Raw genomic sequence first — 25,933 nt, 5'->3', positions numbered from 1 at the left:
CTGGATTCAACTGGTGACTGCTGGCTGAGGTAAAGAGCTGCTTCAAAATAATTTATTTTCTGACTCGGAACTTGTTACCATGGAACGTCATTCATGGTAGAAAGCATAAGTGTAGGTTTGTGTTGGGTGTTAGTCTATAAAAGCTTTTATAACTTGTGCGGGGAGCAATTTGTAATCAAAGGTTGCCATACATTTTTGATATTTCTGTCACGTCGCCTTATAAAAATTCCTTTACATTTTTACGTCCTTCAGTTTGAGGCCAAACTTCCTGTTTAACTCAAAAATGTCGAGAGCTCACTGTCCAAACTCCTGGGGAGCTACGACAGATGCAGGGGGCAGTCAGAGTAATCAGGTGCCATTCACCTCTGGATTCAGCAAGATGCTGATGAAAAGCACTCCCCACTTTGGTTCCCTGAGTCAGCACTCGTTCTTCTCCCGTCAAAACCCCCATCCGCACAGGGTGAGACACATTCAAGGTGAGCAGGGAAGCGGAACAGATGAACCTTTTTGTACTACTGAACATTGATGTTGAGCTGTTTCAAATGAAGAAACATATATTTCCAGACGGGATGTTCTCGTCAAGGTTCAGTAAATTATGGTGTAGATCTGTGTTTTCTATTTTATTTTATCTGGGCTGCAGTTTTTAGCTGAACACAAACAACATTGTAGCTGGTTTCCTTGATGCAAAAGAGGTATTAAGGACTGGAAACCTTGTCAAAAAGTAAAATAAATACATTTAATTGGCTGCTTGAAAACGTATTTTGTAAAAAAAAAAAAAAAAAAAAAAAAGGCAACAAAAGCACATGCATAAATAAATACAAATTTAGAAAATAAAAAAACATTTTCTTTTGTAACTATGGTGGTGCGCTTGACTTTTATGGGGATATTATTTTAACCTTTGAAACAATAGTGCTGGCTATCATCCTACTAAGTAATTAATTTGAAAATAATAATAATGAAATAAATAAAGATAATAAAATAAAATAAAAATAATAATAAAATAATAATAAACGAAAGCCTTACAGTGTAAGTAGCCATTTGGACTACTATGGTACAGTTTTTGTTCCATCCATCCATTTGATTTGTTGTCTATTCCAATCATTCACTTCAAACATTTGTATTCTTGGTGAGTTACATCTTAATACATTGGTGCATCTAAATTTAATGAAACAAATATATATATTTCAGCAATCAAATTTGACAGTGATTCATTGTACGTGGAGTGGAACTAGACAAATATAAATAGGATTTTAATACAGAATTTACAGCCAGCTAAAATGTATGTTCATGTACATTAAAGTTTATGCACTCAATCTTGGGTCACTTTTAGCATGAATTACTGAATTAATGGAGCTTAGCATGGAGGCCCTGCTGAGGTACACTCAGTTAAGCTTAACTCACTTCAGTCAATTAAGTGACTATCCATACCATAAACTTCTCCTTATACAATTTCATTTCATTTTTTTCCCACTCCTACTCGAGTAAATTTTTTGGTTACCCTGCCCACCTCTAGTTACCAAGTGAAGAACAAGAATGTGTAAACTTTAATTTGGACAATATGTCTTGATTAATGTCGGTGTCTTAGGTGTGAACTCTTAGCCAGTGTTTTGCTATATTTCATAGCTTCATAATGACAGTAAAGATTTTTGAATTATGATTCTTGAATTGATTTAACCAAAGATCCGCCAGACAAACACCTACCCACTGTAAGATGTTGTTTTCTATGCATAACCTTTATTGTTCTAGTGTTATTTTCCTTCTGCTGAGCCTTCTGTGCAATTTGGAGGTTAAGTGATTATGCAGTAAACAGTCATATTCTGCAAATTAGAATATGCACTCTGGTACGATTTGAAAACAACTACTGAACTGTTATTCAGCATACTTCACATCCTGCCCACGTTTCTATATGAAAATTGTTTTTATTGGCCAGATATAATATTCTAATCTTAAATGTGTTTTCATTACTCATAAGCAGAAAATAATGGATAGCAGAAGGAAATGCTTGGAAACATCAGTTTCATCTATGTTGCTTGTTGCCAAGGACCCGGTTGCTAGCAGAACGTCAACAAATGCATGATGGAGATATAGTTTAACAAAGGAATTGATCAACCCGTAGAACACAAGGGGAACAGCAGGACCAAACAGTGAGGGAACGAAACCAAAAGGCTTAAATACTGCGGAGATGTGATTGTGTCATGGAAAGCAGGTGAGTAGCAATCAGGAGATTGAGAGGCAGCTGAGTGGAGAGTAAGGCTAAGCAACCGATAAGATTAGACTAATGACGTCAGAGAAACGTGGAATAACCAGAAGAACAATGAACTCTGTAAAGAGCATCAAATACAGAAACAGCTCAAAATACAGAACTCAGATAAAATAAAATAAAAAAAAAACATGACATATATGATGGGTTTTATTTAGTAAGTTCAGTTACTGAAGAAAATACACTTTTCAAAAATATTCTAATTTATTGAATATGACTGTACATTGTCATTGTAAATATTTTACACTGTTTTAACATATAAGCAATAACTGCAGAGGTTGCAGAGCTTGGTGTTACCGAAAACCTTTACTTGAAAACGTTTGTGTCTTCTGCCCAAATTTGTTATTTTGAATTGATGTAATTTATTTAACTTTTGTTTTGTTCTTTGAAATGCCAGAACTTGTACATAACTTTATAACTTTGTGTGACTCGTGACATGGCTTCCGCAAAGGAAACCAGATGTTATGAGCAAACATTTTACTAGCCTTTTTACCAAATGCTTCTTATACTTTGTTTTTTGAATGAATTTTTTATTTTGGTTCAGCTTAAGTAAATCTTTTGTTTTTAATTTAACCTTTAGTTATACGGGTATTTAATTTATCCTCTGAGATATAATTTTTGAGACAAACAAAAATGAAACAAAACAAATAAAGCTAGATTTTTTTATAAACACAGTAACAATACTATTAATTTAAAAAAAATGTACTTAAATATTTTCACACTGGCCTTGCTTTCAGTTTGCTGCTATATTGAGCAGCACACTGACAAGAATATGACATCTGAACTGAATTACTAAAATACATGAGAGGTCAAACTTATTCTAATCTTGACTGTAACTTTTAAAATTGGATCCAAGTCTCTAACCTCATGTGAAATAATTAATGACCAGATTTAAATCTTTGGGAGCTTGTACTCCTAACCTACTTGTAGTCATAAATTTTAACATTTTTCCAGTTATTTATTTTTTTCTCCTGAAAGCCGAATTTTTATCTTGTATGGGGATTAACGAGTGTATATCAGAAGGAATCAGAAAACCTTCATATTTGTGTAAATGCTGAAGTTGCTGTTCTGTTTACGGTACCCTCCCTGGGTTTCAGCGGGATACGTCTTCTGCATGTTTTCCCCCTCAGGACTCAGTGGTCGGCCCATTTGCATGGCGAGAGATGACTGGTTTGTCACTTCATCATTATTTCCTCATCCGCTTCTCAAGAAAGCACCCGAGTCAGCTGCTTTCTCATTTGCTTCAAATCGTTACGGAGGCCGTGGAAACAAAAACAAATCAGGTATGTTGGTGACGCACAGCCAAATTGATGTACTCATTACATTTCTAAAGCTTCACTCTCTCTTTTTTTTTTTCTTCTTCTTTATTTCACAGCATTGTTCTCAGAGGCCTGGAGGGATGAACTCAGAGACCTTGCTGCAAAAGTTAGTATTTCTTCTCAAACCCAACAGAGCTACAAAGAGGTATCTATAGTGCTATTGTAGAGATGTGGTATGCTTCTAAATACTTCAAATTTGACCACTTTTGCAGCTTTGGCGTTAAAATTCACATCAGATTAAACACATTGAAGAAACTCTGTAGCTTTAAAGAAAAAAAATATGAGCAGACTCTTCCCTTGCTCAAGCTTGACAGCTGATGAAAAGGTGAAATTGGAGAAATGTGAAGCATGTAGAAAACCTAAATTTGGCTCATCAGTTCTATTGCTTGGAGGAGAGGCAAATGCAGGTAGAACAAGTTAGAACTGGAGCTGTGAATGTAGCTTCACGAGTGGCATCACCATTTCGAACTTTCCAATCTGTGACAAGTATGAACAATCAGAGGGCTCTCATTAAACGAAAGTCAATTTTGGAGCATGGGCTCTGTAAACTGTCAAACTTTGAGCACAATCTGTAGCTCCTGTGTGCAGAAAAAGGATGCAGCATTTACCACGTGAAATGGCTAAACTATAACCCATAAACTCTGCACATCATTCGCATAGTTGCACATTTTGCATCATTGCATCTCCATCTAGCATAACAAATGCTGCCGAACTCTTACTTTCTAAATGCATTCTTGCACAAATGCCCTTTGCACAATCAAATTATGTACATACAAATGGTTTTTAAAAATACTCACCTGTACACTGTGACTTTCTCCTGCATTGTTTACATTTCAATTGTTTTTACTTTTAAATCAACGCTGCACCTTATACTGTATTTTAAATCTACTGTAATTTACAAGCTGTATTCTTGCACAAATGCCCTAATTCTGCACATACAAATGGTTTTAAAAATACTCACCTGTACACTGTGACTTCTCCTGCATTGTCTACATTTCAATTGTTTACTTTTAAATCACTGCTGCACCTTATACTGTAATTTAATTTTACTGCAATTTACAAGCTTATATGCAACGAAATTTCGTCCTGTACGCACTCTGTGCATACAAAATGACAAATAAAGTTGTCTAAGTCTAAAATGCATCCCTTTCCCTTTGCTTTAAACTAAAAGCCTGTGCTCTTACCATGTAAATGTGAACACAGGCATGCAAGAAAGTTCACACCCTTTAAATGTTTACACATTTTCACACATTACAACCCCAAAATTTCTTGTATTATATTTTGGGATTTTATGTGAGAACTCAACTCATTATAGCGTGCAATTGTTGAGTAGAGAGTGTCTGGACATTATTAATTCATTCCAGTATTGCCTACGCCACACATCTTGAAATCAACTCCTTGCCCCTGCTTTGAGTGCGGGCTAAAATTGAATTTTGGTTTTATCTGACCAGAGCTCTGTCTTTCACGTATTTGCTGTGTCCCTTAGATGGCTTGTTATCAAACTGCAAACAGACTTCGTCATGGATTTCAAGGAACAAAACCTTTTCTTTTTTTTTTGCCACCCGTCTACAAATAGTGGCCAATTGATGCCTGACTCTCCCAGCTGAGCCTTCCGTTGTTCCAGAGTTATCGCAGCGCTCTTGGCTGCTTCTCTGATCAGTGTGTTCATCCTCAACTACTTAATCGTGTTAAAGAAATATTCTAAACGAGTTCTGAACTCTCCATGGGACACAGATGTATTTGATTTAATGTCCTGAAAAGAGTTTGCTCTGTGAGCTAGCAGGATGAAGAATATGATCGGTTGGCAATGTGCAGCATTTAAACTCAAATTAATTAAGAGAAATCTGGAAGAACTTCCAGATAAATCATGTCCATACTGATAAATTATTGATAATGTCCTGTTTCATCATTTACACAATGCACCTCTCTCCCTACCATAATGCTTTACCTGCCCCTGTGTTAAGGATCGATACTTTTCAGTTGTGCCATCCTTTTGGAGAGCAAATGATGGATTGAACACTAGGTTATAGTTTTATGACCTAACCCTGCTATAAAACATGTCCTGAACTCTCTCCCTGTCCTGACTGGTGAGTTCCTTGGTCTTCATGAAGCTGTTTCCTCATCACTGTTTTTTAACAAACCTCTCAGGCCAGAAACAGAACAGCAGGATTTATACTGAGAATAGATTTTTCACAGGTGAGCCCTATTTTATGATTAGTTGGCAGAGCATAAATGCATGCCAAAGCTTTCATATTTTCATTTTTAAAACATTTTGATAATCTTGATCGACTTTCCCTCTGCTTCACAGTTACGTCCTACGATGGGTTGGTTGGTCTTATATAAATCCAGATAAAATACAGGGAAATATCCAATTGTAACATGACAACGTTTTAAAAAGTTCAAGTGTGAATTCACAATCATTGATATATTGATACTGAGTTTTTTTTCTGCAACTGTGCACTTTTAGGTAAAACACAGTTGAGCAGAGGAAGGACACAGCAGTATATATATATATATATATATATATATATATATATATATATATATATATATATATATATATATATATAATTATCTTTACTGACTTGCTATAAATTCTAGGAGGAAATAATGGGAACCGTTTGTGTTGGGATTGTAAATTTTGTCCAAAAGGCTTCTTGTGGACATCTATGAACATTAATGAATTTAGACTTAACCTATGGGAATTGAATTTAAAAAGCAAGGCAAATTTATTTGTATAGCAAATTACAGTACAAGGACAATGCAAAGTGCTATACATGAATGGAATATGGTTTCATTTCTAAACATTCTATACACATCTATAATGTGTGATCATTCTGACAAAGCTCAAAGTGTGTTTGTTTAACGTTTCTAGTTGCCAACTAAATAAGAACGTGTTTTAAATCTATTCTAGGGCCAGCCTGAAGCCGAACACGTCCGCCGAAAGACTCAGTACTCAGCGGAAAGTGGAAGAATCATCCACCACTTCTTACCAACGCAAATTCCTTTACCAGCACCAGAAGAATCCTCAACTGCTCCATGATCAAGAGTTCGCTGTGAATTACTGCTCCACCGATCCTTCCCTTCTATATGTCTAAAATACACTTTTAGAGTAGTTAAGGGGTTAATTCTGCCACAATTATATATATATATATTTTTTTAGCTCTGACAAAAAAAAGGCAGATCAAAAGTAGAGCCCAGACGCCCCAGGCATCTTTCAGCTTTAAGCAAAGGCTATGCTTCATTTTACCCTCACGTACCTTCCAGCACAGCTCTGACTGCCGCCAATCACTTTGAGAAACTCACTGATAACTTGAAATGTATGTGGTCTGCAGGCTAATATGTTGATGGTATGCTGTCACGTTCTCAGGTTCTTGAGCTACATTGCCAGATCTTGCAGACAGACTCTCTGTCTGCGGTGCAGCAGTGGCTCCTACTTGCAGGGCAAAGAGGTAAAATGATCCCTCTGCTTTGATACACAAACTCCTTCTAGCAAAGGCGTCGGATAGATTTCATCTCTAATACTTAAAGGTTATGTGCTGATCTGAAATAAAAATACAGCAAAAGTATTAACATTTCTTCCTTTTCAATTTTAGTTTTCTTTTTCTATTTATTTATTAATTAATTTATTAATTTTTTGTTATACACCAACACCAAGCAGCACAAAAAAGCAAGTTAGAAGGAAAATGATGCATCGCTTTTACATAATTATACATACATTTCTGGAGTGTTGTACTTTTATGTTCAGCCCTTGTTATGTAGATGCCCGTAAATAAAATCCAATGTAAAATCTAATTTTGGTATAAATCCAGCTATTCTGTGGAGGCATCCGGGGTTTCTGCGAGAACGTTATTGTACGAGTGTCATCAAGAAGACCAAATAAGACAGCAGATAATCCGGGTAATGTAAAACAAAATAAACGCCATATACCATTTTCCTTCCACAGTTTTGTACTTTTCATTGCTTTATAACAAACAATAATCTAATAATTTGGGTTTAAGCTTGAGATTCTGGGTAAAGATTCACATCTTTATCGGTAAAGTCACTGAGGCAAAAATCAGGTTGCAAAGTGAGTGAAAATGGTCAAAAACAAAATAAGATAGATGTGCATGTGTGAATGCTTCTGCTTTTTGGTGCAAAGAAACTCAAGTATCCATTTGATGAATCCCAATTTAGTTTTTTTTGTTCCCGTGTCGTTCAAACTGGTCATCTGCTAATAGCGCGCTAGAGTTTTGAGGACATTAGCATGAAGAATATGATAAAGGATCTGCTAAACAAATGCATTGTGATCAGCAGAGAAGGAGCTGGTCATGGGGATGATCCGAGAAGCTCTGAAGGATTTTGACCTCTCTGTTCGCAATAGGACAGGTTTGCAGCACCTCCCAGCTTTCCGTACCAGCTCATCTTCACCAGCGTCCGCTTCACCAAGCAACCATCTGTGGAAGGCAGCATGGAGATCAAGGTCAGGCTGATTTCTCGTACCTCCTCAGCATTTATAAGGCTGTCATGTTTTTTTTTTTATGTCTCTATAGCTCGCACCAAGCAAATCAACCTTGCACAAATGAACGACCAGGTAACTGAGAACAGATTTTGGAAGATTTCTTATCAGTTTTCTTGTGCCATATATTCATTTTCCTTCACGTTTTGTAGTCTGAGGGATATTTTTTTTAATGCGTCCATCCTTCTTTTCCTCTGACATTTGTGTCTTTCATTGAAGTGACAGCTCTCTCCATAACGTAATCCATTTTATTTAACCAAGGCTTTTTCCTTCAGGCATGAATTTCTTATCACACAGCAGGGGGTTCCTGCAAGTTAATAAAACTACTCTGCTGGCTCCACTTTTTTGACCGGATGCTTTTTTTTTCCAGTAGAGATGCCCTAAATGATTAGTTCTTCATTACTTTTTAAAATATGAACTTTTAAACTGTACTTTTCAGATTTATTTATTCTATATAGCATGGAGTGAAACTAAAAACAAGTTAAAAAAACAAACAAAAAAAACCTATTACTGCTCATCATGTGTGTTAAATTAAAAAAAACATTTATTATAAGGATGACATTACACATAAGGATGCAAATACTTGTTTACCTAAGTATAAATTTAGCCTTGCTGGATGTTAACAGTATTTTTCTTTTTACTAATGTGCATTGAATAACAACCCAGCAACCAAAGGAGTAATCTTTAGCTTTTGTTACTGATGCTCATGTACCATAAAGATGCAACCTATTTGCTTCGTAGATGCTGTCATGCACAATGAGAGGGAGTAAATTATATGCCTTTAAAAAAAGAAGCTTTTGTGTAGAAATGAAAGGTAGCATGGTTTTATGTCCAACACAGACCTCCTCAGCGGCCCCTTGAACTTCATAAGCTACCTTAGATGCTGGTAGAACTCATTTAAAACATCTGAAAGCCCCCTTTCTTAATCTGAAACTTAAAAATAACATAGAAATAAATATGAACCAAAGAACATTTGCATTCCGATTTTGATAAACCATGATGAAGCAAAGGAATAATATGAAAACGCACATCTGAGAGACGTTTACACTTAGTAACTTCCCACATTTTATGCTGATTTGAATGGTGTTTATTAGGTTTGCTGACCATTTGAATTGGGTGGGGGGGGGGGGGGGGGGGTTGTTTTACAGAAAGAATCCGAGGCGCTGAAGTCCTTGAAGTCCATGCAGGTCATGATCAGGCCTAGGATTCTCCGGCCCAACACCGGGAGAATGCATGCAATCCTTTTTGCTTTTTGTTCTGTTACATGTCATGGTTTCTATAGCATACAAATGAATGACCTTGTTTATGTCGTGCCATATAGAGAGTATTTCTAGGACCTTCCTTGTTCTATGGTGAAATGAATATATGACATTTATTTTTTCAAAATAAGATTTGCCACAATATTCAACTCATTGCAGCTTTCCCCTTATCCACTAAAGGTCAGACATATAGACATAGGCTCAAATATATTGTACACCCCTACTAAACGGATATCCCCCAGCAAGTTGGGGCAAACACTAAAGCTTTATTGTGGCAATTAGCAAAGGTATTGCATCATTTTGACAGGATATTTGACCTCTTGTTCTAAGCTATACATTTTGAGTAGAGTTTAACTATTGTAACTACTTGTGATATTTCTGTTTTTGGTATTTTTCTTTTATCGGAATGTCTAATTTTGTCCAAGTTTCTAAACTATTGAAGATGCAGAACACCAGCACCACTGACCACAGTGAAGCACGTTTGACATAAAGATCAACTGAGAAAGCGTTGACTAAGAAAAAAACAAAAACAACTGAGCTGTTGTTGGATGTTGCACCCTGACCGGGGTTCTGAGCATACATGCGTACCGGTTTGGAAATGAATGCAGCTGAGTCACGTTAAGCTCCTGGAATTGTTCTAAACTCAAAGTTCATTAAAAACCTATATATCTATCTATGTAGTTTTCTAATTGGATTTGACTGGATACAAAAGGTTACTCTTTTGCTGTTAAGGTAGGTGGTCCGCAGCTGAGAGTTGGTGCTGTCTTTGTGTCTCTGATGTTTGAAATATATCTCACTTAGAGACATTTTGTCAAAATAAGCGAATTAAAGTTAATGCATAATATTGGCCCTGTCAGGATTACAGAAAGTTCAAATTGCTAAATCCAATTATTATTATATTTTATTCATTGAAGTTTTTTTATATATATATAATCCTTCACTTAAAAAAAAAAGACTTACTAAAATTCTAAATGAAAAGATAGGGGAAAGTTTAAATAAATCATCAATAGACATTTATGTGCATGAGTACAGTATGCAAACATCTGACTGGAACAATATACATTATTCCTATGGGATTTACATAGCAGCCAGCATAATCAGACGGATTTACTGAGTTAGTTACTGTATGCAGTTAATTATTGCTTGGCCTGTTTTTGTTATAGTGCTTTTATTGACAATGTAAAAGGTTTAAAAATCAGTCGAGATAGAGCTTATTTTACTGTAAAGTTTTTTTTGTTTTCCACTTTTTAAATAAATGTTTTCTGTAGGCACACCAAGTCTGTAATCATTTAATGTTGATAAAAACACTAGCATAATTCTACCCTAGTACTGTGTGCATCAATTTATATGTTAAGGTAAAAAGAAAGTACACTCCAAATAAATTCAAAGGTTTTAACACATTTGGTTTTTCCCCAGGTTGTGTACTTTCTAAAGAATAGTCAGAAATGTACAAATGCATAGATTCTTCCACTTCATGTGACAATAATGTGACAGATGTAGTAATGTAGTTATAACTGATTTTGCAAATGCAAAAAAAAAAAAAAATGTTTTAATAGGTAAGGAAAAAGTTAATCAGATGTGTGAAGCCTTACAATTCAAAGGGGGGGTATTTCCATTATACTGTCACTGCGCAGTTCTTTGCAGAAGTAATCACACCCTGGAAATTTTAGCATTTTGTCTCATAAAAACCGCAATCATTAATATATTATATAAGACATTTATATGATAAAAAATATTATTTTTCTTTCTTTCTTTCTTTCTTTCTTTCTTTCTTTCTTTCTTTCTTTCTTTCTTTCTTTCTTTCTTTCTTTCTTTCTTTCTTTCTTTCTTTCTTTCTTTCTTTCTTTCTTTCTTTCTTTGCTGACTCATTTTCTCTAAAAAATCCATAAGGATTTCACACTTGTCAATGTTCTATTTGTAATCAAATCTATACTACTATATATATTTTTACTGTTATTTTCCATTCATTTCAACTATATATGCATCTTTCTTTGTTGAGTTTGTTAGATAAGTCGTCTTTCAGACAGGTTCATACCTTTGTTCCGTTTTCATTACACTGAAGTCATACATGGATGTGTATGAAATATTCAAGGAGGCAGGTTTCAACTAAGTATAAAAAAAATAATCTGATTTGCTTTATACAGCCAGGGAGGTTATGTAGTTTTTTTTTTGTTGGATTTGTTTTAATTTAAATCACTTTGTTGAGCTTTTGTGTCCATTTCCTCATTTAATGATTATTATTTTTTAAATCTTCAAAATGTAATTAAATTGAATCAATTAAAAGTTTAATGCAGAAGCAACACATTTTTGTCATAAACACTGTTAATCCCTCTCGAAACAGATACAAACATTTGAAGAGTTGCTATGCATCAAATTGAAAAGAAATTCAAAAGATGATTATGAAAGGCAATTTGACTTCACGTAAAAAAGAGGAAGCCAGTGTTACATCAGCCAATCGGTGATGGAGCACTGCTTCACTAACTGCTCCTGACAATTTTATTTTTATTTTTTTAGTCCAACATGGACAAACGCAGAAGCTAGCACATATAGAAATACATAAAAATTATCTTCTTTCAGTACATTAAAGAGTAGCATCAGAAAAGGAGGCATTTGGGTTTAGTTGACAGTAGATGAACAAGGCAACACATCTGGGCAGCTGTCATAGCAACAGTTCAGAGTGTTTGTAATTGGAAGGATGAAAGAGTTTTTTTCCCCCCTGTTTTTCTCAAAGAAATGTGGGATTACTGATAAACCAGAAGGCAAATTTAATTCCTGGTATTGCCATGATGGTTAAAATTGGACTGTTTTCACATTTCCTCACAGCAAAACAATTGAAACCAATTACCAGTTGTGAGTAAAAAGAAAACATGCTCCTTTTGCATTTTATTTTTTTTTCTCAAGCTCTTCCATTCTAACCTTTCTTTTTCTAATAAATACTGTTGTAGTCTGGGGTTTGTCGCATTGTACAGGTAAGCATTAAATATTTCTAGTTTCTACTAAAGACCACATTGCTTATAAACGGACTGATTATGATGACAGAGGCTAACGGGCAGTGCATCACTGCAGTTTTAAATCAGATTCCTCATGAGAAATGTGAGTTGGCAAACGTTGACTTCTTACTCTATTCCTATAGAATATTTTAATGCTGCAAACGGCTTCTTCACCTTGCTGTAAACCACCTGATGAGGATCAATTTCAAAATAAGCTTAAACGGTTGTAAATCTCCAGGAACCTATGAAGAACATTGAATTTGAATTTCTACAAGCTGAATATTAACAGACCATTAATTTGCATTATGAGTGTTCTTCAAAATGTTCTATGTTTTTTTTTGGACCATAAGGCGCACCCAGATTATAAGGTGCACTGTGAATTAACGTGTCTATGTGTGTCCTTGTCCACATATATGGTGCACTGGATTGTAAGGTGCACTAAATATTCTTCCCAAGCGTGTAATATCACTCCACCCCTTCACGTACACAGCTCTCTTCTGAGATAGAGAGAGCTATCCGTTTCTGTCGGGAGGACAGAGTAGCTGGACTACGCTGCCCTGTTTCTCACATAAGGCCAAAATAAACGTAACTTTTATATTGAATTAATTTACTAGGTTTATTGTTGCTAGCGCGTACTCCGGACACTCGGACGTACTGTGCGCATACTGTGGGCTGCGCGGACTCCGTGTTAGCTCTCTGCAGATGTTTTTCACTTCATAGTCGAGCGTACTGTTGCCTACATTTCCTGTGTTAAATTCCTACAATTCCCACACTTTCTGCCAGTGGGATGAAGCGATGGAACGGATGGTAAAATGTGTGATTAGCTAGCTGAGCACCTAGAGCTGTTACTTTTCCAGCAGGCTCCCACCGCACACCTGTCAGTGAGAACAGAGAGGGTCTGTGATGCTGCGTGTCCTTGCAACTGCCTGCTTAGAGCAGCTCAGTGCATCAAGTTCGGTTTTCACATATAAAACAGTTCAATGTAATGGCTTCTTGCCAGTGTGAAACCGTGTGCACGATTCTAACATTTGAGCTCAGCATTTATTTTTATTTTTTTAAAACAGTTGATTGTGCTGGCCAACAACACTCCCCGAGGGGTTTGGTTGTGTAAATAGTCTTTAGCTGCTAATGGACTAATTTTCGGATCAAAAACATAAACAGTGTATTATACTGTGCAATAAATGTAGTTTCAAAACTGTGCAATTTGCATGGATGACTGACAGCCACTAAGAAATTGAAGAGTGCAAATACACATTTGTAAGTGAGAGACAGTATAAATGATTCTCATCGGATCAAGAAGCTGTGGAACCAGTAATGTGTTTGTAACATGTAACAGACTATGAAGGTCAGTACCGGTAGCCCTTCGTATGACACGGTACCAATGAAGTAGCTCTGGTTTTAAAAAAGGCTGGTGACCCCTGGTTTATATATTCATGGGGAAGACTGCACACTTGATAGTTGTTATGTTTTATGAAGCCCAAAGTCAGTGTTGCCATCTACCAGGAAACTTTAGAGCTCTTAATTTTTCCTTCTGTTTCACAGAGTAGCTTTGTTGAGAAGCTGCTTTAAAATTTTTTTTAGCAGGAACTGGCACAACATTCCAGACTACAAATAGATTTCTGCTTAGATTATTATGGTTTAACTGTGCTCGACTGGCTCGCAAACTCGCCTGACCTAAACCTTATAGAAAATTTATGGTGTATTGTCAAGAAGGAGATGAGAGACCCTAGACTGAACAATGGAGACCAGCTAAGGGCTGCTGTGGGATTCCTAATAAATTCAGCAGAGCCACAGGTTGTTGACCTCCAAATCTATGAGTCTTACTTTTTGAATGAAATCCCTTAAGCAAAAGAGCTTTTCAATGATATTCCAGTTCCGTTAGCTACCTCTTTAATCAGTATGTTAAATAAAAACATCAAATCTTTGACCAACCAGACAGCTGGAAATCATATCTACCTACAGTATTTGTAATGTTTCACATTGACCAAGGTACGAATTATTGTTGATAGAAATGTGGGAAAGTTTGACTTTTGTTGTGTAAAACTAGAAAACCTAATTTCTTCTGAGTCGTGCAGTCCTACCGAGCCCCAAATCGACCAGTGAGCAGAACCACGTCAGCACCAGAAGTTAAAGACTATCGTGCGTCATTAAGAAGTGAATTCTCAGGGAACCTAAATGTCAGATCACTCAACTTTTTACCTCAATAAAAGAAAATCATGAAAAAGGAAGCTGCATTACATTTTTTTTGTCCTGTCGTACAAAGGAAAACAATTTTCTCCACAGTAACATAATTACTTCTTGTTCCATTTAGAGCTGAAAATGTACTATTGTAGTAGAAAACCCTGAGATTAACCTCCATGTGTCATGAAATAGCAGCAGTAAGACAGTTAAGTCAATCATTTTAATTTCCTAAACTAAAATGTCCTCATTAAAACTGTGAAAACAGGAAAAGACAAAACAGCAGTTTTCTTGTAGAGTAACAAAAAGGTCAAATCTAATAATTTGCTTTCCATCTGCAAAGCAGTTCCCTAGGCTCACAGAAGTCCCCTAATGAGGTATTAAAGGCCACAAAACTGACTATAACCTCAAAGGACACCATCTGGCATATATTTCAGCATAAAGAACATATCTAATCCAGTTCCATAGTAATTTGTTTACCATATGGTACAGTGATGTTGAGGTTTGTTTCTGTTGTAGGAAAAAAATTGCCATCTTTTTTAATTAATTGTGTTTATAGGCTGACGTCCAAACTTATAGTCACTCCTAGGAAAGATTTTTAGTGGCCACTCAAAAAAGTGAAAAGATGTCCCCAATTTATTGGTCAAAATGAGAATTGATCTGTCATTGGTGTGTCATCAGGAGACACTCAACGCTACATTTAGGGGTCCTTCCTATCCATCAAGTGTCCTGGTTAAAGTCTATTCCTTCTGCTGATCATCCGTCATCAAGCCTCTGCCTATTTCTAGCAATCATTGAGAGATGGGATAGCTAGTTAGTCCATCAAAGGAAAACACTGGGACACTCAGAACAAGCTACCATGCACAGACACGCCTAACACCCAAGTTAGAGTAACTGTTTAACCAAACAGTCATGTTTTTGGATCAGGGGACCTTTGAGACCACCGTCTTGCCTCAAGACAGCAGAACTAGTCATTATATCACAAATAATTTTCATCTAATTTGTTGTTCTGCATTCATTTAAGCATTTACCCATACAAAACATTGCACATCTGGGCTTGTCATAATTTTTAAATGTGAAAAATAATTTTAAAAACCCAAGGAAACTACCAGTGAGTGATGCACACTGACATAAAATGTACCAGTTTGCTTGGGAGCATTGTGATTGGACACGGGACGGGAGCAATGGTAAAAAGTCTTAGAGTTCAGGTTTGCTCCAATCCGGGAGCATCAGATAAAATATATATACATAAAAAAAAGATTTGCTTTGTCTTTGCATGACTCCTATTGGTAGTGGGGCCATTGGTCTAAACTGGGGTGGCTTTGATTTGTAAAATGATCAACAACAGACAAAAGGAGGACACTTTAGTAAAGTGTATTTTGCTAAATATAACATTTATTTGTAAAGACACTTTATGAATAAATATTGATGAGAATACCAAAAACTGACATGAGAAATGACCAAAGCAAGGGGGAAAACAAGCGTTGTGTTTTTGTACTGGCATGTTTCTTCTCAATAAAAGCTTTTTTTTTTAATGACTGGAATGTTTTTTTCAAATGAATCTCATTTTTACAGGCACAAATTTTGCTGCGACTGTCAGGGTTTTTTTTTTTTTTTCCCAGTGTCCTGTCTAGCACTATGGCAATAGGAATTGATATCTCAATGCCAGATGGAGCTCGACAGATTTTGCTTTTACAAGTGGAGCAAACAGCTTTCGCCATAGTGCTCCACTTGATTTATGCTTGTAAATAGCTTTATTATGATTCCTGCAAGGAGAATTTCAAATTATATGGACATGACAATGGGAGAGTAAAGGAAGAACAAAAAGTGAAAGAAAAGAAAAAAAAGAGTAGAGGTGAAAGAAAGAGGAGATAAAAGGAAGAGAATGATAAAACGTCCTCTGTCTGCTCCATCACCTGGAAAGAGACACAAAAAGAACAGCACAACCAACAGACATAAAGCAACAGATACACTCGAATAACACCTAGATGCCATTGCTAAATCATATATATTATTATGTAAGCTGACATGTGTAACGTGATATTTGAAAAAAGAAAGTGACACAACATAAATAAATAAATAAATAAATTATAAGATTACTGTATATAAGTGAACACTTAATACCTGGGACCCAGCACCTGTGGGAGATGTGAAAGTGCACTAGTTTAGGTGAAGATTATCCAGAAATAGCTTGATAGTGATTGTGGAGAACCAAAGGCCCGCCTTCCCCGAGCACAGAGGCAGGCGTCAGGGGACCCGTAACCCCGGACTCCCAAAGGGGTCCCTAAAGCAGGTCGCCCAGGAGGGGCCGACACAGGATATCTGCAACCCCCCCCCCCCCCCAAGGAAGGAGCAGAGACGACCCCGAGGAAATCCCCCAGCCACCGCAATGCCGACGCCCTCAAGAGCCGCGGAGACGAGCCCGTGGGCTCCGCCGGCAGCCAGCCGGCAGCCAGCCCCCGCTGAAGTGGTCCCGGCTGAAGTGGTCCCGGCCAATACATGGGTATTGGTTTTAAGTGCATTACAAAATAGAAGGAGCTGAATCATTAGTATTTATGTAACAAAAACATCAAGTGTTTCATGGCAGCTAAATGGAACCATTACCCTTTACTGAAGAAACCCACTTTACCTCTAAAGTCACCGTGTTCGACAGATGCCTTTTCTGCGAGAACACGGTTGATTTCCCCTCATTTTAGTTTCCCGGTTTATCATTAATGCTCTGCTTCCTCGTTCTTTCTCTGGTTCCCCTACTTTTGGACACCTTCGGCACCAATGCTCACTCAACTGCCTGTCCTCCCTCCAACAATCCTCAATGCCATAATCTCCAACTTTGAAAAAAAACAACAACAAAGGAAACAACAATCCAGCCGCCATTCGCCACCACTCAGACTCTCTGGACACAATTCACTTTCCCTGGAACTCCATTCACCACCTTTAACAGCAATAGCCTCTCCACTGTACACCATCATTGCAATAGCAACTTACCTCTCCTCCTCAGTCCCAATCTGGACATTCCACCATAAACCCTGGAAGAACCTTAATAGTTTAAATAATTTTTTTAAACCTATCAAACTTTTCTGTTTCCTTGATTGTTTGCCAGTGCAAGAGTCTAACTTTTAACAGCGATGACAAGGAAACGTGTACATCTAGAACAAATTAACACTTTAAAGGTTGGTACAAGCAAAAAAAAAAAATGTCAGAATATGTTTTCTCATTGTATGCTTTGAACAAAACATTTTTGAGACATCACCCTATTTTCCACATTTTGTTTCTTTAATATCACATAACTGACACATTAGGCTTTTGCAGCTGTATAATCATCATACCCAAACAGATACACTTGGCACATTTAAGAAGCACTCATTATGTTTAGCATTAAACTATATATATATATATATATATATATATATATATATATATATATATATATATATATATATATATATATATATATATATATATATATATATATATATATATTCATGCATTATTATCCACTTTGTCTTATAGGTCTGAATATTTGCATTGCAAAAAAATATTTGTATAGATTCTTTCTTTTAAACGATAGAAAAGCAAAAAATGAAATCAGTCAAAAGCAACATTTTATGAGTTTCATTTTTGAAACTCATTTAGTTACTTAATGGAATCACATTTTGCACCAGGGAATCTCTTTTCTGGCTCCAGGCACCACACATAAACTGAGTTGAAGGCAAAATTAGAGGTATCAAAAGCCATCTTTGCCATTCCTAAAGGCCTCGTTAATAATCTTCTGCAGTGACGCAGTCCTCGCTTGAATTTGACAGGTCAGTAAGTGAAGTTCATCATTTACGTCAGGAATCCTTCGAGCACGCTCACTTGCTTGACTCTTGGCGATGAGACGAGGCAGTTTTCTGGGATTCTACCAGAGCCCCAGACTACAGCTGTACAAAAACGAAGAGAAAAAAAAAAAAAAGGTTATCGTAATTTATAACCCTGGCTAAAAGTTGCATGTTTTAACTCTCAGACTTAAAAGGCCTTGAGACTGGTGTCTTACTTTTGATAACAATATTATGATAAGACAGTTTTGAAATACGTGTACAGCCGGCAGAAAAGGGAAAGCGTCGCTTTCAACTCAGTCCCAGTTTGTCCTGCTGTTGTCAAATAAGTGGGCCGACATCCACAGCAGTGTAGAAGAAAAAGTAGTTCCTAACTGTGAAATGGAAGATAACTATATATTTCAGTGTCCCCCACCCTTGTCCTTCAACGTCTTCATGTCTCTACCAGCTTTTTGAAAAGTTTGCCCTTCAGTGCATAGTAGCTCAAACTCAGTCAAACTGGAGGGAGAGCATCTGTCAACATAGCTCTGGACTTTGACTGGGTCATTCACATGAATGCTCCTTTTACCTGAACCATTCCATCGTAGCCTGGGCTGTATGTTTGGAGTCTGGCAGAAAAGAAAGGTGAACCTCCACCTCATTTTCATGCAGCCTCCAACAGGTCACCCTCCAGGTTCCCCCTTTATGTAGCTGTATCTGTCTTCCCGTCAGCTTTCGCCAGCTTCCCTGTCCTTGCTGAGTAATACCATGCTTCGGCGTGGGCTTGGTGTGTCGTGATTTGCGTGTACAGGCCAGAAGGATCAGCTTTGGTCTCATCTGACCACAGCACCACCTCCTTTTCCACATGTTTGCTGTGGCAAGCTTGAAATGGAAATTCTTGCAGCTTTCTTCTTGCTGCTTTTCACTAAGCGCCTGCGGAGCGCAAAATGAACAGTTGTGGTGTGAACAGATTCTCTCACCTGAACTCTGCAGCTCATTCGGGGGGAGCATACGCCTCTTGCCTTGCTTCTGTGATTAATGCTCTCCTTACCTGCCCTCTCAGTTTAGAGTAGATTGCCATTTCATGGTAGGTTTGTAATTGTGCCATGGTACATCCATTTTTTTCGATAATGGATTGGGTAGTGCTCTGTGAGGCGTCCAAAGCTAGGTATTTTGTATTATAATCTAACACTGCTTTAAAATTCTGCACAGCTTTGCCCCTAAACATGTCTGCTGTGTTCATTTTTCCTCGTGATGCTTTGTTCACTAATGTTCCCTGACAAACCTCTGCAGTCTTCACAGAAAAAGCTGTTTTATACTGACATTAAACTACGCTCTAAATTTGCTAACTAATTAGGTGACCTCTTTAGACAGCTGGCTATCAAACTAAAGGGTGATGCTTAAAAATGTATCCCATATTTTCCAGATTTTTATTTGTAAAAAGAAAACTGGGACATCATCTAGAATATTTTATCTTTCATAGCTTTTTATACTCTCCATAGCTGTGTCACATCAAAGCTAATTAAAATGCATTAATGTTTCTGGTTGCAATTTGGCAAAATGTGAATAATTCAAAAGAGTATGGACACCTTGACAAGCCGCCAAACAAAATGGATCACCGCTGTCAGGAAATGCTGCTGGAAAATATGGACATTAATTTTTTTGTCGCTTTTTCCACACATACCTCCCACCCAAATATAGTTTTAGACTAAATAAACATCCCCAGTATGTTAACAGTCAGGACAGTGGAGCAGGAGGAGGGGAATACTGTATGTTCCAACACATAACCAAAATACGAGGCAGAGGCATCTGTGGGATGAAACACAACAAGCGACTCCTGTCGATACAACATAGAGAAAACAGAAAACAGTTATCACATGGCATGACAGAGATCACAGAGGCTGGGCAGCCTTTTTGCACTTGCAGCTAATCTGAGTGCAGTTTGCCTTCACTACATGTGATTGTTTCTAAATCCATTAGATTCTCTCTCTTTAATTTCTTTACTGGCTCTGTTTTCCGTTGGGTTAAAAGAGAAATCTTGTTGCTCATGCAACCGGCGAAGTGAGAGTAGGTTCAGACTCATTATGTAAGGAGAAAATGGAAATTCAATTAAAAACCCATTTAGCTTGTTACTCTCATAAGATTTCTGTGTCTATTTCTTTGCTGATCTTTAACACACGAATGATCTTTGAGTCTCAGTTGTTTCTAGATTACTTTGTTCTCATGGGTGAGTTTGATGTATTTTAGACCATAAAAAAACAAGTAATTTAACTGCAAATGGCAGAAACAACACACAACAGAATTAACACAGAATCAGGCTGAGGCACATTTGTGAATTCATTTTCTGTTGTGACGTGATAAGAAAACCAAAACAAAGCGACCAGGATATCAGGAAGAAAGTTTGTACGCCTCCATAAATCTGTTCCGTCCTTGGGCACGATTTCCAGATGCATCAGGTGCAACGTGCATCTGCAGTCAAATATGAGCAACATGGAAATGTCCAGCTTTAAAAAAAAGTTCTGACCCAGGGAGAAACGTGGTTTCATCCAATATGTGTGAATTGACCTCAGCAAAAAGGCAAATGACCTTGTGAAAGTGCCAGCTGAAGCCAGTGATAAAGTTCCATTATCGACAGAAACAAGGCGAACTTTCCCTATATGGGTTGAAAGGCTCAGTAAAGTAGAAGCCATTACGCCGAAAATACCACGAAAGGGCTACATTACGGTTTGCTAATGTACTGAGAAAAGAAAAATCTTGGTTTGATGAAACTTAAGTTGATAATAATGCATTACATTTGGAGAAAAATGGGAAATGTTTGAAAGCCTGAGAGCACTATCTACGGTGTGAAGGAGGTTGCATCATCTTGTGTTGCTTTGATTCTCTGCAGGTCTAGCGCTCTTCTCTCAGACGGTTTCATTTCAGGGACGTGGGAGCTGGAAGATCCTGCGCAGAATAACACTCCTGTGGACAGACATCTCAGAGGTTCCTCCAGAAATCAGCAGGTTTTGGGGTCACAGTCCTAAGCGCATTGATGACCAAAGGGATCACTGAGGCCCTGGCTCTCTACAACGTATTTTTTGTTGTCCTCTTTAAGCCATCGTTAATTCTCATGGCTCTTGTGTTTCTTTTACTTTATATATAGGTTGGGATGAGCATGTCTCTACCTAGTGCACTCTTAGCTGCTCTTTTTCACCACCACGATGTCCAGCTGGCTTCCCCTCGCCTTTAGTGGTGTTTCACACTTTTGCTGTGCCCATAGTTGGCACAGATTTCCCTGGACATGGTTCCAGCCGCCTGGTTCTGGTAATCTAGGTATGTCTTACCTAACAGTGTGATGCACAAAGCTATGGTGCGTTGGAGTGCTTTGGGCCATCTTTCCGCATCCTGCATCTTGGATCCTTTTCTGATGCCGTAGATCCCAGCCTGTGTATCTCTTGTGCTGAGTAGATTGAAATTTATCCAGGAATTTTCCCAGGGCACCTTCTGGGGACATGCGCTGGTAAAATGTCTCTGGTAATATCTCTGATCAATTACATTCCAGTTAAAAGTTCTGGGTTTGGGGGTGGATATTTCTGCAATCCACTGTATGGGGCAAATGAAGATTATGATTCATGGGAACTAAATCCGTGTATTGTTCTTTGCAGGGGGAAAAAATCCACTTTACCCCTAATAATAGTTGTGAATCACCATGCTGCGGAAATATTTCACTCTTGCATGCCCACTTCATTTTTCCTCACTTCATTTTGTTAGTTTATTCTTAACGTGTTATGAACCTTGTATACCGGAAACAAATCAAATGCCCACATTGGCTTATCAGCAGGTGAAGTGTATCATTTACGTCAGGAATCCTTCTAACAAGGACACCTGTTGGCTCTTGGTGATAAGAGGAAGCTGGTTTCTGGCACTCTGTGAGCAACGACTCAGCAAGGCAGCATTGAGACGGCAGGGCTGCACTGGGCACTTTATCAAGTGTTTCACAGATACAGCCGTAACACACACACACACACAAACACACACACAATGCAGAAATTTAGCAAATCTAAATGAAGATGAAAGGTTAACTCTAAAAATCGGGTAGTCATTTTTATGTCTATAGAAGAAGAGGAAGCAGGCACTAGACGATTTCTGTGCAGTTTAAATAAAAACCAGAGAAAACATCAGTTTTCAGACGTTTAAACAAATCGACAGCAGACTGCTTGCAAAAAGATAAGGTTATTTGTGCAGGTTTTCTTCCAGGATTGTGCTGCATTTAGTTCCATCCATCTTCTCGTCAATTCGGGACAGTTTCCTCGTTCCTGCTGAAGAAAAGCATCCACACACACACACATGTTCGCACATATCAGGCCAATGTGCAATCTCAGTTTTCCAACAAATACTGGACATCCCTTAAGGGCCAAAAAGTCCAGTTCAGGTCTCATCTGAGCAGAGCCCCTGCCTCTACATGTTTGCTCTGAGCCCTCCATGGTTTGTGAAAAGCTGAAAATGAGACCTCTTGAGGTTGTCTTTAACCAATGATGAAATTCTGGCCATTCTTGCATAATTAACAGATTTATATTATAGTGCTTGATTTCCATGCGTTGGCTCAGGTAGTGTCACCAGATCCTCCCATTTCAGCTGTGGATCTCCGCAGCTCCTGCAGACAGACCATGGGGTGAAAGGCTTCTCCACACCATGACGCTGCCACCACCGTGTTTCAAGGTGTGGAAATGTGTCCAGGGTAATGTGGGAACTTATTTTCTATGGAGTTGGCAAACATAACAATTTGCATGTAGATGAAAAATAATCAGGTTTGGTCTCTTGTCTAGGGAACCTTCCTTTGCATGCTAGGGTTAAGTTTAGTCATGGCAGCATTAGCTTGCTCGACTGCAAAAACGGATCTAAAAATAAGTAAAATGTTCTTAAGGTTAGTGTGTTTGTCCTTGATTTGAGCAGGTAAAGAAGATCATCTGCCAATGGAATGAGTATTTCGACCCCTAAAATAAGATAATCAGACATCCTGCACTTGAAATAAGATGATGGAGATGAGTTGTTCCTATTTTAAGTGCAAAAATCTTGTTCCATCGGCAGATCATCTTATTTACCTGCTCAAATCAAGGACAAATACACTCATTTTAAGAACATTTTACTGCGCAAATTACTTTCCTTTAACTTCTCTGGTGTTATGTAAATTGTGATGATTTTAACTGCAGAAATTTGTGCCATACCATATCCTTAATTATTTGTTTAATTTAGACAAATTCTACAGCTTATGCCAATTCAAAATAATAAAAAATCTACTTTGCATTTTGCCCAAGTAATTTGTACATACAGCTGGAAGGAGGCTGAAATGTTTCCTGTAATATAGTGTTTCTTAAACTTTTCAGCAAAAAGCAATGACACAGAACTGAGTTTCCTGGTCGGACATAATTATACATTATTGTTGGCAAGCACACAACAACAAGGTATATTAATGACAAACATAGCTTTTATATAACTTTTAGATTTTGCTAGATAGCACAATTATAGTAACAGCTCTGCTATTATAAACAGTATTGGATTATAAAACGTGATTGGATTTTACTTCAAGTTTACAGCCTTTGGTATTTTATTTTAAAATAATTGTTCAATCAAGTCAATCTCTCCTATTGGGTCTCTTGTGCAGCCTTTCCTCACCCACCTTGAGTTCCATCATCTGTTTAGGTTAGAAAAAAAAAGTCTTGTCAACCATGGCCTTCAGGACAGAATCCAGAACAAGTGCCCCCCCCCCCCCCCCAACCCCCCACCCTCCCCGGGCCTTATCTCATTGAAGTGTCCTTCACAAGCCATATAAAGATGTGAGCAACTCCTTCGTTGCTTCGCTGTCTCTGGCGAAGACAGACAGCATGCTGCCCGCTGTGGTGAAGCTCTGCTGTGGAATCTCCTACCCACACGTCAGGAGCATGTCAGGTAAAACAAAGATCAGAGAGGAGAAGCTTCTCTTTAATCAATTCAGATGCTGTTTTCTAAATTTGATCCCTTTTTTTCTCTCTCTCTCTCTCTCTCTCCTCACATCGCAAACATGCAGGGCTCCAACGCACGGCTGTAGCGGTGATAGGCCAGGAGATCACACACATGAAGCACTGGGCGCAGATCAAACAGTGCATGGGAAGATATGCTGGTACGAAGACGCAGCTCTGCTTCCGTCTCAAAAATTGTTTTACCGTGACGCTTTACTTACACGAGTTGCTTGCAGAGCCCAGAGCAGAAGTGGCGGTGAGCGAAGATCAGCTGTTTTACATGCGACACGGCAAAGAAGCGCTGAGGAAGGCTGTCGGCATGTTGGAGGACACAGAAGGATGGAAGGTGGAGATTAAAGAGGTAAAATCTGCATTACCAGCCTCTTTATGCGTCTAGAAAAAAAATCGCTCACTGTCAAGTTACATGGGTGTAAAACTGATATAAAATGTCTCCCCTGTTTAGGGCAACGGGGATGTGATCTCCAGCAAAGTGATACCTGGGGCTGGGAAGGTCTTCAGGCTGGAGGCAGTCTTGGAGGCCAGCTTGGATGACCTCTATGACCTCTTGTTTGTTAGAGTTGAGGACATGCACCAGTGGAACCCAAGCATACAGCATATCAAAGTGAGCTGAATCTCATTAAGATCTTGCAGGAGCCTGCAGTTTATAATAGATGTTTTACAAGTTGCAGAGTTGAGACTTGAAAAAGTCCCACTGGGTAGTTTATTGAGATTACCTGTTTCTGGTTGCCTCTCATATTAACGTCTCAATAGAGACAGGTGCGTTTTGGAGGTTTGATTTTCCAAAAAGCCTAATCAAAGTCAAGTCAAAAGTATGTCTATTAGCCTCCCTTGGAACACAATGGATAATGCGGCTCTAATTTGTGTTTGTTGGGTTTTAGGTTCTAAAACGAGCTGGACCCGAAACAATCTTGACTCACGAGGTTTCCGCCGAGACCGCGGGGAATCTGATCGGCCAAAGGGATTTCCTGAGCGTCCGGCACAGCTGCAAACAAAAATCCTGCATTTACCTCGGAGGAGCAGCGATTAGGCTGGAGTCATTCCCACCACAACCTGGCTTCGTGAGGTATGTTGTGATCAATTCCAAAACCCATTCATCATCTAGTGTTGAAATGTTCTGTGTTACTCCATTGGACCTTTCATGTAACTGTGCGTGAATTCAACACAGTTTCTCCCAGTTGTTTATGTAATGAGACTACAACAAAAGAACATCTGCTTTGATTGGCTCAGACCTGTAAACTTGCCTTTACAATCCTAAAAATGTGTGTGGGAGCGATACAATACCTTGCAAAAGTATTCATAACCAGTGAATGCTCTTACAATTTACTACAGACTATGCAAAGACATTCGTAGTTGAAAGGTGGAAGGGAAACAATTTGATTTTCCAAAACTTTTTTACAAATAGGGATCTGGAAAGAGTGGTGTGTGATTTTATTCAGCCTCTTTTACAATGAAAGCCCTAAATAAAAGCAAACATGTTGAAGACAGTTTACAGTTTGATGAAACCAACATGGAACCTTTTGGCCCGTTTGCAAAATCTGTATCAGTTATTCTGTCATTGTGATATTTTGGTTGTTATGGTCTTGTTTCTTGTTCCCATTTTGTGTGCATGCAAATACATACATTTTGTTTGAACTAATGA

At 38.0% G+C, this 25,933-nt stretch overlaps 2 protein-coding genes across 2 annotated transcripts in view; both read left to right on the top strand.

The window, feature by feature from the left end:
* The first annotated feature begins 163 nt into the window (after positions 1–163).
* tbata (thymus, brain and testes associated) lies at positions 164–10,277 on the top strand. The gene is made up of 6 exons (XM_036142577.1): positions 164–476; positions 3,391–3,543; positions 3,636–3,724; positions 6,923–7,031; positions 7,392–8,152; positions 9,226–10,277. Exons 1-5 carry the CDS (start codon positions 284–286, stop codon positions 7,460–7,462), a joined length of 615 nt encoding a protein of 204 aa, XP_035998470.1. The 5' UTR covers positions 164–283; the 3' UTR covers positions 7,463–8,152; positions 9,226–10,277.
* A 13,830-nt stretch (positions 10,278–24,107) lies between these two features.
* Positions 24,108–25,933, top strand: part of star2 (steroidogenic acute regulatory protein 2) — a gene marked incomplete in the record, with an annotated part of 3,537 nt that continues 1,711 nt past the window's right edge. Inside the window, 5 exon segments of the mRNA XM_036141875.1 lie at positions 24,108–24,223; positions 24,342–24,434; positions 24,510–24,634; positions 24,737–24,895; positions 25,173–25,357. Coding sequence (XP_035997768.1) covers positions 24,160–24,223; positions 24,342–24,434; positions 24,510–24,634; positions 24,737–24,895; positions 25,173–25,357 — 626 coding nt within the window.

The sequence above is a fragment of the Fundulus heteroclitus genome, chromosome 10, assembly GCF_011125445.2.
Source record: "Fundulus heteroclitus isolate FHET01 chromosome 10, MU-UCD_Fhet_4.1, whole genome shotgun sequence".
In the NCBI taxonomy this organism is placed as follows: Eukaryota; Metazoa; Chordata; class Actinopteri; order Cyprinodontiformes; family Fundulidae; genus Fundulus; species Fundulus heteroclitus.
Note: the sequence above shows the minus strand (reverse complement) of the source record. Positions and strands in the feature narration are given on the sequence as shown.